The 15,989-nt window shown below is 39.2% G+C and overlaps 1 protein-coding gene across 4 annotated transcripts in view; it reads right to left on the minus strand.

Annotated features, from left to right (window-relative positions):
* Nucleotides 1-15,989, minus strand: part of RALGDS (ral guanine nucleotide dissociation stimulator) — a 217,691-nt gene that overhangs the window by 181,439 nt on the left and 20,263 nt on the right. Inside the window, exons 1-2 of one of the 4 annotated variants that reach the window (XM_072429984.1) lie at nt 8,717-9,602; nt 7,052-7,165 (exon numbers count right to left, since the gene is read on the minus strand). The exons of 1 other annotated variant lie outside the window; for it this stretch is intronic. Coding sequence is in view for 1 of the 3 variants with exons in the window: in XM_072429982.1 (XP_072286083.1) it covers nt 8,717-8,737 (21 nt within the window). In the remaining 2 variants the exon portion in view is untranslated. Of the gene's footprint in view, nt 1-7,051; nt 7,166-8,716; nt 9,603-15,989 lie in introns of those variants that run through there. 2 more of the 4 variants (XM_072429986.1, XM_072429982.1) reach the window with 2 other exon arrangements.

Here is a 15,989-nt window from a genome sequence, read left to right on the forward strand (position 1 = left end):
TGTGAAAATAAAATATTTTATTGTTTGATGTGGATTGTTATGTGTGAGATTGGTACAGCCAAATGATACATAGGAACTTTGATACACATACACAATCCATTTGAAATTATCATTTTAAATACCTTGCTAGTAAATGTTTTACATTTTTTGTGATCACCCAAGATCTAGTGTTTGTGAGCACCTTTGTGAGATCTTTAGGTGTTAACAAGGGACCTCCAAGTTTCATAGCCCAGGGCTGGTGTAAATCAAGCACCGCTTGTTTTGGTTACTTAAGTGTGTCTTAAACCAATAAATCTATCAAAAGACATTTTTTTGTGTAGAGGCAATCTCTTCAGATTGCCTCTCCAGGGGATAGACTGGGTTTCCTTCCTCCTCCTATGTTTGGTGACAACTGTAACATTTACCTTCTCATCACTTCTTTGTCTTAGTCACTAAGACAAAGTGACATTGGTCAGGACAAAAAGAGAGTGTGAATCTACCTAGCACAGACACAGACAGTAATAAAAAAAACAGACAGGGGATCCAAAAATTTAGATTTAATGATGGTAGGAAGAGAAACCAGGGAAGGCAACAGGCAGAATAAACTTCGGCTTCAAGTTTACACCATCTATCTGCCCTAAAAAAGTAGGAAATGTTTGCTAAGAGCAATGAACTCTTTAATTTAATTCTGTTCCAGCAATGTTCTGATTACAATTTTCCTGGTTCCTTAGTCCTAAATTCCTTAGCTTCATATTGCTTTATCAGCATGACTAAACTGCCTGTAATGATAGTGGAAGACTTATTTGTTCAACTTTTCAAGGAGTTTTCTGCTCAGGGCATGACAGAACAACAGAATGCTCCTACTCATGCTCCTTGAAATGTCATTAATTTTTTTTTTTATGTTTCTTGAAATTCTGAAGGAGACACTATTTTATGGGTTAGGAGAACATACAGAATTAAAGGGTCAGTCTACCCAAAAGTCATATTATGGGTGAAGGTATCTAGTGTGCTGATTCACCAACTAGTTTATCCAATTTCTTGGATTTCAACTTCATCAGTCAGAATTGTTAGTATTATTATTAACCTGGATTTATATAGTGCCAACATATTATGCAGTGCTGTACATTAATTAGGGGTTGCAAATGACAGACAGATACATACAGTGACATAGGAGGAGGTGAGGATCCTGCTTACAATCTAGGAGGTGGGGTATCACATACAGAGTATCACACACAGAGTTCTTAACTCCACCTGTTAACACACCCATTAAAAGAGAATCTTGACTTACTGACTTGCTGGGTTTTTATTGAACAGTTTGAAGAATGTAGTATGGAGAAGAAACACTACATGGTGATCAAAGTAGGACAAAGATGAGCATTCAACAGTTATACTAGAAATTATCTGTGGTATAGCCCATAACCGTCCCACTCACCAGAGCCATTGGTCATACAGAATGCCATATTCACTATCACTCCTCTGAGACAAGGCTATCATGGACAATGCCTGAACAGCCCTTGTTCCTCCTTTATTCTCCTAACTACAGACCTCAGCTCAGCCTGCGACCTTCACTAACCAGTGAGCTTTACTGGTTCTGTAAGTTCTGTGGTCATTTTGAGCCAGCTGGATGCAGTGAAATATACATTCAGCTGTTCTAGTTAGCCCAATTTAGAGGACAACTTCATTCAGCCCTTAAGTAAACCTGTCATGTAAGAGATGCAGAGGCTGCCATGACTTTTCTTGGAAACTGTAGCCTGTCTCTTAAACCAAAAACTTCAGACCTTTGAATCACCATACATACTGTATACACTGTGCACAGGGTTTACATCTACCTTCATACTTCAGACCTAATCACAGAAGCAAGACAGCAACTAGTCTAGAAGGGAAGTCAACCTACATTTTTTCCATGACAGGTTTACTTTAGCTTCCTTGAAATAAACAGGTCAATGTGTCTCCTTAGAGTGTTATACCAGTCACATCACAAGGGCCCTGGCCTGTAATTGGTGCCTTAGCAGGAAATCGCAGCTGTGAATCTTGCCAAAGTAGGTCTGCAGCAAAAATAATCAGCTAACATCAACATGAACATCCAATTCAATACAAAACTCAAAACAAAAAATCAATTAGGATCATTCACTTAGCAAATTCTCCCAATTAGCAGTAGACAACTCAGTGTTTTAGCCAAATGCAAAAAGCAGTTTGGTTGTTCATTAACCTTTTTTGAGGAAACCCTATTATAACTGACTTCACATATTAGTTCTCTGGATAGTTTTCCCACCCTCTTTTAGATGTTCATGTTCTTGTAGAATTGTGTTAATTCTACATATTTGTCTAGAGTTCTGCTTTAATGGGACATTTTGGTATTTCAGGGCCTACATTTTAACCTTTTGACAAGAAACCTTTGATGCTGATTTTTCTGCTGTTCTCCCCACCTATATGTCAGCTCATTTTTGGAATATTTATGGATTCTTATTTTTGTCAATGTAATAATAGGTCTTATTGATTGGAAGAAAAAAAATTTGTCTTGTTGTCCTAGGAACCCCTCTTGTGTCATACTTTCATTGTAGGAAAGATCCTGATGCAGCTGAGGTACATTGGGGTGGTGTTTGGCACTTACCTCGCTTCATCCAGCCCTGAGCAATGCTGCACATACCTTTAGGGTATGCCCATTGTGCACATGCTCACCACTGCGCCAGTTCTTCCAATGGATGATTTGTAGTCCACTGGATTGAGGCCACAATGAGTACAGACCATTTGTATAGATGAACGAGAAAGGACAAGTGTCCCACTAGGCACAAGACCCATCTGGATATTTTGGACACTCTATTCTTCTCTTCCAATCTCTTAGCTAAAGACCTTACCTTGGCTGGTGACCATCCTCACCTGGGGACCTATGTTGGCTCTAGAGGGTCTATGGTCATGGAATCAGGAGGCCACACACACAGATCTTCTGGTTAGCCCCAGTAAAGAAGACATCATCAGTTTGCACTCCACTGGATGACTAGATACCACCATGAGTACAGACTATAGGATTGAATAGGGCAGGATGTGTGTATCCACTCGACTCAAGATCCCATCTGGAATAGTTTCCTTGTGATGGCTGTGTGACCTTTATGAAGATCTAAAGAATAGGGATGAAGGTAATTATTCTGTGTGTATAAGCACACTTTGCTACAGGGTGGGGATATATTTAAATAACTAAATGTGAAGTTGCCTTTTAAACCTCCTAATTGTTTCCTATGTCTCTTGACTATGGTGGTGTTCTGAAGTCCTAGAGTCCCTGGGCACATTTGCCATGACATCTACCTACAAGCAATCCTTCTTGTAGATTTTTATTTTTTTATTGAGTTACATCAGTATTCAGGACAAACAATACACTTACAATAATAGAGAGAAGAGAAGTTTACATATGTGTTACAGATTGAGACAAACAAGTCAACAATGCATTTGAGTATGCAGAATGAGTAATTGTGCATTTTATATTTTTCAGTTAGTTAACAATAAAGCAAGAAAAAAAAAAGAAGGAACAATATGAATAAATTGGTATTGCGATGTCGGAGTTAATCTAATGTTCGCCATTATTGCGCAGTTTCCTTGGATAGATGTGGTCCAGGAAACCCTATGTGGGAGAGGGAGATTTTTCTCTTCTGGCAGGCCTAGAGGCTGGTGGAAGATTAAATTTTTGACACTTTGGGTGGGGAGCACCATGTGACTCCCATGTGTCAAAAAATTGGAGTAGGAGGCTTCAACCCATTTAAATAGACGTTTCTTCCCATTGCAGATAAAAGCAGCAGTAGCCGTTTGGCACCCCAGGAGTAGAAAATAATGTCTCCACTCACCATACCAAATATTGCCCAAAGGGGAGTGAAGGGCAAACAACTGACCAAGTGTGTTTGGATGTATCGGGAAATTTGTCTCAAAAAACGTTTAATTGGGGTCTGTCTGAAAAGTTATGATAGAGGCCTGCATGATGTGCACAGCATTTAGGACAATTATTGGATTCTGATAGGCCCATGCGGTGTGCTCGTGACGGGAAATATACGCTCTCAATATTGTACAGATGGTCGCTTTCCAGGATACTCTTAACATTTGCAGCAGGGATGATATTTCTATGCTGGGAAAATGTGGTCACCTGGTCTGTGGTCAATGTGTTGTATTCTAGATCTTCCTTGAGGAGTCTATAGAATATGGAAATTTGGAGAGGGATGGGGGACCTAATAGCATGGTATCTAAGGGATTATTCCAGTCTGTGGCCGAAAGGGAATGAGTGATTGAGGAACTGTAGTTGCGTGACTGGAAGACAGCAAACAAATTACATGCAGTTTGTGGGTATTCTGATTATAGTTCAGTGATAGAATAAGGCTTGCATGTTTTGGGGTTTAGTAATGATTGAACTGAAGATAGACCTGTGTCTGTCCAAACCTTAAAAATAGGGGAAGTCCAGCAGTGAAATCAGAATTCCCCCACAGTGGTAGAAAGAGAGGTGTTGGCATCGAGGAGTGCTCTGTTGCGAAGGGTGTGCCTCTGTGAAGCAAATTGCGGGTTGTGTTCAACGGTGTATGGAGGTGCCATGGAGCCAATCCTTGAGGATACGTAGTAGTGATGCCTCATTGTATAGTGCAATATGTGGTAGATTGACGCTTCCATTGGACACTGGTTGATGGAGTAATGGATCGGCAGATCATGGAGTGTTTACTACCCCAAATGAAAGGCCTCAATAACCCATTGACATACTGGGTTTGCTTGGGTGTAGAGAAGATAAGGAGTGCCTAAAAAGAAAGAGTAGCCGGGGAAAGCCACCATTTTTTCAGGGCTTTGCAACCCATAAAAGAGGGGGAGGTAGGACCATGATATGAAGGAGTCTTGCATAGTGCGTGTAGCCAGTGAGAAGTTAACTTCATATGGGCGGGCTGGGTTTTTGGGGTTTTGTACCCCTTGTAGATTTTTTTAGATAATATATTATATGATAAAAATAAATGCAGCAGGAATACTCAAAGGTGGGTAGTGAAAAAAACTCCAGGAAGAAAACAATAGAAGTGAAATCATGCTTTTATAGAAAATAATGCCAGGGTGTGAAGAAGAAATCACCCTAATTTAAAATACCTGTATTATATATCATGACATCTTTTTTTGGGCCTATGGTTTGCCATTTTATCAATTTTGAGGAAATCCTTGAAAGTGGCTTTAATAATGCCTTGTATTAGGTCATCCAGCACTTATCTTACTGGCAGGTGCTATGAAGCTTGGTAATTACTTTACATCATCCTAGGATTGAAAGCAGACAACATGTATCCAAAAAAGCTGATCTTAACTATAAGTAATAGACGTGAGAAATTTTACATCTAATGCCTTTCTAACTGATGTCTGGAGGAGCCTTATTTTATTCCACGGAGTCAACTGCCTTCCAGTGGACATTGGAACAACTGCATTTGGCATGAAACCTTCAAAGTTGTAAGAGCTGAATTCTATATTATAGGGTTATTTCCACCATTATGTCCTAATTCAATTAAAGGTAACTTATGTTATCTCACGTAGAGAAACCGCCCTCAATGAATATTTGTCTTATTGTGTTCCAATCCCTCCTATTACATTCTTCATAGTGCAAAATAAATGGAAAACCAGCAGGTATTGTGGGAGCCCCCAATTATGGGCACAGCAGGTGCGTAGGCCCTTAAAAAGTTTGATTGGCAAGACCACTAAACTGTAAATCACATAATATATTAACACATTATATATTAACAATAGTATTAACACAATATTAATGGTTAAATAACATTCAGTTTGTATAGTACATAAGATGGCAATGGATGATCTCCGTACCCATAAATTCAGGATCCAATATTGTGCAGTTATTAAATAAAAGACATGTTGGTACAAATATACAGGGATAACAAATACCCCACTTACTAAATTACTCATCACTGGGTCTAATTTATGGAATTTCCACCAGGCCAACAGACACCATGATGAGTTAGGCTATGTACCCACATTAGATGATTCTTGTCTGATATGAAAGATCAGGCTATCCCTGGGAAAGAATCTGATATGTGTACAGCAGTTGCCCCTTATCATTCATAGATCCTTCCTGATGGAGTAGAGCCTGGTTTGACTAAATGTGACACCAAGAAGTTCACAACTTTTTGCCCCCCCATCTTTGTTACCTACTCACTTCCTACTGCTGCCTAGTCTCTGACAACCAGCTACCAGCCTGATTGCAAATATAAAAATGCAAAATGTATGTAAATTATCCCTGGAGGTATATTGCCAGCTACATAATCACTAAGGTAAGCACTGTTCCCTCAAAATATTATAAAAAATATTCACCAACATCTTACTGGATCAGCCAGAAAATAGTATCAGATGAATGTTCTCTCTGCCCTTTGAGGGCCTATTTATACATTGCAGCTCTACTGTTTCTTGAAATTAACATGTCCATCAATATTCAATTAATGTCAATGGGCATTTTTATAGAAATTGCATTTGCTATTCAAATGTAAATTTAAGAGTTAAATAGTTAAACTCAAGAGTTGCCCTGAGTTGATGCCCACTAATAAGGCAATGAACAAGTGTGTGCTGCATTCCACTTAGGTACCAAAAGCAGAGGAGATATAATAAGAGGAGAGCCTGGTCACATGACCTTTTAACTCATGTGACCAACTACTACTCAAAACACATTAAGTAGAGAAAACTCCATGGTTCCACACTATATCCTGCATTTAATAAAGGAGCTGCAGAATACAGATGTGGTGTGTAAAGTAACCTAGTGGTACATAGCAAGAAGTTGATAGCAGTACCTCTCCCCTTTTTAAATGGGTCCCTTTGTGTAATATTAATAATATTATGAATTATAAAAATAAACAGGATTTATTTAGTGCCAACATTGCACAGCACTGAACATTAAATAGGGGTTGCAAAGGACAGACAGATACACAGTGACACAGGAGAAGTAGAGAACCCTTCCCTTGTGATAATGTACATGTTTTTGTGTGTTGCAATGGTGTGGTATTTCTGCAAATATTATGGCACATTTAAACAGATATGTGTGAATGAACCTATTGTAATCCTGAAGCTGGCTTACCCTTCAGTTGTTGTCAACCCTTGTATGTTGTCTGGCTTTAGTACCGAGCTGATGATCTAGAATAGGTTTGCAGATCAGGAGAAGCAGTGGTTCAATTACTTCTTTTGCTGCATACTTTTTCAAGGACAGAAAGCATGGAAGCCAATCAAAGCCAGAGAACAATGCTATTGTATCTATTTTAAGTAATTCACAGGAAAATGCTAAATATTCTCAAAATCAACACAAAACTTTTTTTTTTCCAGATAGAGTGGGAAAGTGTCAGATTTTTCTGCTGCCTTTGTTCACATTGAAGAGATTCCCATAACTATGACCTCCAGAATAAACCCAAATGTGAGCTAAATATTCCTAAATATGATACACATGACAGCATTTTATTGATATCTATATCTGGTACCTGATTGGGGATATTTTTCCCTCACATCCTGTATTAGTGACCACATATGATACCAGGGTAAATATCTTAGGTGGGGACACAAACAGTTTTAAAAACAGGTGTGTAAAGCTCTGTACAGATGCCAGATTTTTGTCATCTAAGATGAACAGTACATTTTTTTTAACTATAGCATAATTTGGGGCTCCATTCAGTATTCAAGTTCTCAAAGACTCCGAGGGCAATAAGGAATGAATAAAGGTTCCCCCAACCCCCACCCGTTTTATATACTTGCCATCACAAAATACATGTAATTATTAGGGTCAACATAGGCAAGTGAACTCTATTCATATCAGTAAATTTGTAATTCTGTTTGTGCTTTCCGACCTTTCTCCAGCCTGCTGCCTGGATAGTAAAATGGCATCACTACATTGATTAGGTCAGCACTCTGCTTTCTACTTCACCTGTCAACAAAATTCCGCTATCTGACCGACAGCACTGTGTATTGTAGGAGAACTTGATTGGCTCTTGCTATTTATTTTCCCAGTGAGGAATTGATGAGGATTACACACAGTTAATATATAAATAGATTCAGATGCTTAAATCATACTGTATTTTAAATGCATCTTAATATATATTCAATGATTGAATACATAAATCATATACTTAGTTTTGAGTTTAGTTTATTTTCCAAGCTATATATAGTTCCAACACTTTTCCAATTCATTCTGCACTTTTCTTAAAATGACCCTGCATCTAGTCAAATATTGTAAGAATTGTGGGGTGTAAGAAGGAGAGGAAGAAGGCTGAAAGTCCAAGAAAGAGTCAAGGAGATACTGAAGTTTGCCCATGGTTGGAGGCAAGAAGGGGCTCCTCTGGTGCACACATGGGAGCTTGCATCTGCTTAGTTGGGCTGATAGGGTCTAACATTTTAAAGGAAACTTGTACTGGAAAAATTTGGTTGCCATTCCTAACCTATCTACTTTAAAATGCTTGGTGCCTGGCTGTCATGCTTATTCAGTGGCTTTATTTATGTGGGACACATAAATAGACCTTAAACAGGTATGCAGATCAGGACCTAACCCTGATTTACTAATCTGCATGCTTGTTTAGGGTCATTGACTTCAACTAAAACCAAAGACAACTAGGTGAAAATGGCAGCTCCCATATGTTCCCAGGCTGCAATTACCAACAGAGCTATGCAAACAGAGAATCAACAATTTTGATGTATGCATAAAATACATACAAAAACATCAAATCAACTATGTCAGGTACTTCAAATTACCACAGCTTACCTGAATATCAAACATCATCATCGGGTGCTCCTCATCCTTGCCTTACGGTCAAGGAAATCCGTAATGTTCAGGGAAACCGAGGCACTCAGGGGGCTTGTCAAGTTCATCTGCCCCTTAACCCTCTCTCAGACCAGACAGTATGAGATGTAAGCATTCACAGAGGTCACTTGAGATGACAGATCACCAACCTATCAACAGACCACCCATGGTGTGCTGAAATCACATATTCCAAAGTGCCAAACACAGCTTTCTTCCAGCAGAAGCACTCAGAGATGGTCCACCTGAAGTGCAAGGCAGTGACAAAGCAGGTGGCGGAAGAACCAATAACCTTAGCTCAACAGCAGCTAAAAGCATATCAAACGACCAATAACTAACACTGGAAAAATGCAACATCAACACAACAAAAGCCTACATAAACAATGCAACCTTCCAGAGTAGTCATTTAAAGGGACTTGCAGCCTATCTCCAGAGCCATGAACTCTCCACCATTGTGCAGACCCCTGCATTTGTGCATATTTTCAAACATAATCAGGCATTCCCGTTTGGAATTCTATTGTGTTTCTCTTTTCTTCATGGATTCAGCAAAGTGGGTCTAAAGCAGGAATCATGAGTGGCTTATGATAGCTGTCCTTGTCTCACCTTAATGGGTGAGGAGGTATCTGATGAGAAGATGAGGGTGCATTCAGAGACCGATCACCCCTATGGAGTGAAAGAAGGACTTGTGCGATCCTAATAGGGATAAAGATAGCGATGTCAGTTTGCAGAAAAAGGCAGCCGGCTTGTATGTGGCAAAGGGGAAGGAGGGGGCTTCTTGTTCAGGGGGTCTGAGGGTGATGGACAACGACAGCTCAGAAATCCAAGTTTCCAGGTCAGGTAAAGACACATTGCTGTATCGCTACAAAGGCCATGCAAGCAGGGAGGAGAAAAGGAGAGAGAAAGATGGAAGGAGGGGAAGAAGAGAGTCTTCTCCTAGCCAATGACAGCAGCACATCTACACAATCCAATGGCTGGGATGTAGAATGAGATTTGCTCATTTCAATTTTCACTACAATTCAGAATCTAAATTCAATTACCGCAACACACTGCTCACACTTGATATGTTTTTTTTATTTACATTCAAAAAAAGTGTTTTTTTTGATTGCTTGGCGAACTGCAGTGAGTTTGAAAAGGGCAGGCGCAAGGGAGTGCCCGTTTAATTGCCTGTATTAAATATTCCCCTCCACCTCCTCCTTTCCTCAATAAACCAGCCATTTATGACCTAAAACCGCCCTCCCCCCTTGCATGAACACCCAGGGGTCCCAAATCCCGGCGCTGTAGGAGGGGGCTGTCACTTGGAGCATAAACGTTGCTGTGTGTCTATATTATTAATAGACACCGGATGTATACAAGCCTGCTGACTAAAATATATGGGCATATAAATATAGCAGCCAGTCTGCTTCTGTCTTGCCAGGACAGGTGTACTACACTGCATATGTAGGTCACTGGGTGCAACTGCCAATGGAATCCATGTCAGTCATATGAAGCACTGGGGTAGGGACATGGCTATGTAACATAGGAATTGCTATTTGGAGAAAATTAAGTTATAACTTTTTAGGCCAACAATTTTGTATTAACCACCTGGGCGTTTCACTGATGTCTAGATTTCTGTACCAAAAGCGGTACACTGTTTTTCATGAATTTTTTTTTTTTTAATTGTAGACCTGTAACTTACAGAAATATGTCCGAACAAGGGTCTAGTAGATATCATGAATATAAAAAAACGCGAACGCCGGGTACTCTAATTCTTTTCGAACTTCTGTACTTCCATGCAAAAAGTGTTATTTTAGATTGTGGGCTATAATTCACCGAATTACTCAATAGATACTTATAATTCACCGAACTACCGCATAACTCACCGAAATATGTCCAAAATTTTATAAATTTAATAATACAATTTTTTTATAAAACATCTTTAAAAAAAATAGTGTATAATGTAATGTAATTGTACAGTAGCCTATATAATATATATATATATATAATACAATATATATATATATTATATAAAGATTTCTTAGTATTGGACTCAATACAGCTTTTTTGTATTGAGTTCAATACAAAGTAATTTGAATTTCCCGCACCGACGCATGCAGCGACGTCACCGGGAAACCCTGGAGATCGTCACTGCACTCGCCGGGAGAAGAAGGAAGAGAGAAGACGTGTCTGGAGGAGCTGCGGGGACTGGGTAAGTATTTTTGCAAGTGTTTTTACCCCGAACTAAGTCGGGTTTAACGCCCAGGTGGTTAATGGGTTTAAATCAACCAATAAAAAAAATCAGAAGCATTTACATACATAGTTACATTTATTACCATGAGCAGCACGGTGGCTCAGTGGTCAGCACTGTGGCCTTTGCAGCGCTGGGTGCCAGGTTTGAATCTTGGCCAAAGACACTATCTGCATGGAGTTTGCGGGTTCTCCCTGTGTTTGCATGGGTTTCCTCTGGGTACTCCAGTTAGGATAATTGGCTTCCCCACAATCAATTGACCTTAGACTGTATTAATGACATATGACTATGGTAGGGACATTTGACTGTGAGCTCCTTTGTGGGACAGCTAGTGACATGACTATAGACTTTATACAGTGCTGCGTAATATGTTGGGGCTATATAAATATTGTGTAATAATATCAAAGAGTATTACATTTAATTAGTAACTATGCCATGAAGAAATACAAAATTCAACATGAATAAGGTCAAAATATAAACAATAATAAATAATAAAATGAAAATTTAGGTGGTGAAAAAATAATGAAATGTGTAAATGTTATCCCCAACACAACATATAAAATATTTGTTTTTATTTGACACTGACACACACACACAAACACACACACACACACACACACACACACACACACTTACTTTCAGCATCATAGCCAGCACTCCATAAATCAAACAATAGTTTTAGATCAAATGAGTATGCCAACAACATCCAATATATATATTTATATATACCGTAATATACTGTATATGTTAACACTGTCCCTCTTTCTCGGTGAAGAACTCATACAGAGGGAAGATGATAAATTAATAATGGGTCAGGAAAAAACATTCCCTGGTTTTAATTTTAATAGCAGTGTGTGCCAAGTGGCTAAAATGGTTATGTTTTTTAGTGTTGATATTTTTCTGAAATCCATTATTATTTATATTCGACATAACATCACTTGATACTGGAACAAATTACAGCACGCTGGATATTATTTAACTTAATAGAATATGTGGATGAATTATAATGGTGAACCAGAGATTGTGAGTGGTCTTTATAGGCAGGATTGGGGCAGGGCTGAGCGCATTGTCACACTCTTTATTTTCCTGGAGAATCAATGATAAATACAAAGCCCTGACAGCCTAGAGGCAAATCCCAAGGGTAAGTGAAAGTCTGTCAAGGACTCACATTGCATTATTCCTAGAAACCAAGTCAGACTGAGTAATACAGGCAACCGTAGAAGGTGTATTTATGGCCTCTGCTGAATCATAAGGGACATCTGTAACATATTTTCTGGTTGGTCCCTCAGAATGGTTAAAAAAATGTCCCAGAGCAGGTGTTCCCTAGTAGATCCATACTTGCATTGGGCTATGCTGGGCTCCATCCTTTTACATTTTGTTGCATTTGCAGGTGGGAGTACAACTAAATGATCCATGCATGGCCCTTGCAAGGCTGGGTTAGGACTTCATTCCAACAGGCTCCTTATATTTGTCCTTTATTTAGTTGAGCAACTGCTGAACAGTGAAATCAGGGGTGTAATACATGGGTTTATATACACTAGGCAAATTCCAGAATCAAACTAGTCATTCAACAAAAAAGACTTGAGTCATGCATTTCCAGCTTGTTTATTTACTTACCTAATACTTGTTTATAAAAATGCTTTTTGCTTTTTTGCCAAAATATTTGTCATTTTTTTCAACCATTTGGTATTCTTGTACCATAGGTGTTTCCTGCAGCAGCTTGACAGTTACCTGTGTCACCTGCCCTCTCATTGGGCTATTGTTGTGTATCAACACTGGTATGGAGTTCCTGTGGTCCCCTGTAGCACACTTGATTGGATCCCATTCCTGACTCCTATTCTCGAAATTTGAAGTCTACTGTACAGGGGATTACAAAAGGCCAATAATATTTTAATTGTCTATTTACAAAACCAATAGATTTGTTTTTAATGAAAACATATCTGCATTTATAAATGTTTTAGTATGTTTCTTGAGTTCAGTGAAAGTTCAAAATCTCCCTCTGATGTGATGATGTTCCTTGTCGCTTGCAGTGGCTTCTGCCATCTTTGCCTTGTCTTCTTCTGGGTTTGAAGTCTTTGGCCATCTTCATTGGCTGGGTATCAATGACATTCTCCCCGTTCGAAACTGTGCTTAGTTTGAGAATGAAGATCAGCGCAATGGGTGATGGAACAGTTAAGTATGAACTCTTTTCTCTGTAAAGAGCACCAATTAAAGTTCTTTAAGCAGAGTTGGTTAAGGGTAAACATTGAGGAGCAAGGTCTAGAGATGCGCAGCTGCATTTGGGTTCCTTGCATGAGTAGGATTTTTCCACCATTATCCCTGATTTTTTTTTCTGCCACTTTTTTGTGTTCTCACTTTTCCTGCTACATTCTCCTCCATTGACCATAGAGTGTAGAATTCCTCATAATAATTGAGATAAGACAGATTTCACCAACATAGTCCCGAATAGACACAAAGAATTTTAAGATGGTTTAAGACCAGAAGGTTATTTCATGGGTTCTGTCACAGATCCCCTCAGGACCAGGGGATCTGTGCCCTCTTTAGTGACACCCACCTTGCAATCCCCTGCTGCCAGCAGCAAATATGTTCTAGGATCCTGTTCTCTGCTCACTTCCTGGTCTAGTGACTGTCTCACAGCTGCCCCTTTACCTCAGAGGACTAGAGTGTTTTGCAGACACACTCCACCTGCGGGCAGAAATGTGAACACCACCTGAACTGCCTCCTCCAGCACTCCTTCTGGTGGTGGGCTTGAATACCTGAAGATCACATGGTCTTCAGTCATCAAATGATCTTCCCTATATAAGGAAGTAACGGACAACAAGAAGTTGCCTGAACAAGGAGTTTCACTAGGCTCTGCCTTCAGGTTTATTTCTGTATTCCCTGATTCTGACTCTCTCGTATACCAACCCTATCTCCACCTGACCTTTGGCTCCGCCTGACTACTCCTGATTGCCACCTGCACTGACCTTTGGCTTGTCTGACTACACTTCTGCCTCATGCTCCTGTACTATGCTTTGGTCCCAACCTGTCAGCAGTTACCAGCCCCTGCATGCACAGGGGCTACAACCTGGGCACTGCCTCCTAAAGTCTATCACCCCTTGCGGGTGCATTGGTGAAGCTGGGGCAGGTATCTTAGACTCTGCGCCCCATACACATCTCTGCCAAGGGGGCTGGTGACACCACCCACCCTGAGATGCATAATTCTTAGGCCAACAACATTTGGGAGAGAGCTGTATGACTCCACTGATGTTTTCAGTTGTTTATAAAGGTGGTATTTTAGCCACTAGGGGGCATTTTTCCACACTGATCTCCAATTATTTGGTTTTAGCAGGGGTTTCCTGAGACCTTAAAATATAGAGTTCTTAGGGGTATAAGGTTGGAATATGGTTGTTCTAACCTGTATCAAACAGTGAGATATTACTTTTAGGATGGACTGACTCTTAAAAAAACATCTGTCTGTATTGCCCATAGATAAGAATCAAGTGGAAATGTTAAAGTTACTACTACTAAAGATTACCTTTTGCATGGCAAGGATAGGCTAAATAAATATTTGAGATATTCCAAACCAGGAGATGTCAGGATTTCCCCAGTAATCATGGTAACTGCTGAGAAGAATGACAAGTAACATGATTCTGCCTTTGCATTGATATGTGAGTCTATTCTTGGGAGTCTGGCTTAGAGAAAATGCATTAAAATTACATAAAGCAGGCAGGTAATACACGCTGGTAAATATCGTCAGAGCAAGATGACCAATGCATGCGTGACTGTGTGCGCTTGTATTTTTAAATATTAAAACTTTTTTGTAACATATAATTAATTGCCCATGATTGGTAAACTTTTAACTTCACAATGAAGAAATTTGAAAATAAAAAACTAAATAAATAACATAAAACCATGTTTTATTGATTAGCAGCTCATGTAAATTTTTATAAATAATTATTAATCTTTACTAGAAAAGAACCTGGCACAACCACATATAAGCACCTGCTCAGATAAATCCAGGGTATCACTTTATCTAATAGAAATCAGTTTATGTCATTAGTAATAGCTGGTGGTGGTTGGATAGTCCAGATTTGCATTGATTCTGATTCAGATTAGAGCTATTTCAAAATGGAAATATGATGATGGTGGTAATATATCACAGTTACTGTAAATAGGACAATAACATGCCTACCCTTATCATTTAATAGATCAAAAAACAACAAAGAGATTTGAGCAGGGTTTTCGGCACAAACGGTGTATTAAACATACATTAACAATGTTTATAATAGGATTTGTCAATTAAAAAATGCCACTGTACACAACTAGTGGTCGGGTATAATCCTTGAAGTCATTGGATTACTTAATACAATACACATTAATCAAAAGTTGGTTTGAACCACCTTATTACCCTTGGGTAATATCTCTGTCTTTGTTGTTTTTTGATCTAGACCTATTTCAACCTTGGATTGGAACTTAAAATTTCAGTAATTCAAGCTCCAATGCACCATTACTATACCTGTCACCGACAACTGTCCAGGTTTAGCAGCTAGATTGGTTGAGTCATGTTAGTCATTGTAATATATAGTACAGTTTTTTTTTTTTTTTTTTAAAAAAAACATAATTTTGATTCAGAACTTCTGATTTCTTCACCCGTCCATTCAGAATCAATACAGATTCAAATTTTTTATTCTGAGCACCTCCAGAAATAGAACTGGACTTCGGGAAACACCCAGTTACAGTATGTGGTCATGGGGAATTTTCTTGTGTGGATAAGCGTGCATTCACATGGAGTGGCTAGCAGGGGCCACCACTCTTCCTCCAATAACCCCAGTCATCCTTAGCAGCAAGCCCTTAGCTACCTTTAGCTTTCCCTGTGTTCATGCACACATGCCAGAATGAATGAGAGCACATTCTGTTTCACAAAATTTTTAACACAGGGGAACCCTTGAAATAACTTATTAAGGTATTCAGGGAACCCCTGCTATTATTACTATATCCACAACTCACAGTACATTAGTGGGGTGTTGTCAG

The sequence above is a fragment of the Pyxicephalus adspersus genome, chromosome Z, assembly GCF_032062135.1.
Source record: "Pyxicephalus adspersus chromosome Z, UCB_Pads_2.0, whole genome shotgun sequence".
Lineage (NCBI taxonomy): Eukaryota > Metazoa > Chordata > Amphibia > Anura > Pyxicephalidae > Pyxicephalus > Pyxicephalus adspersus.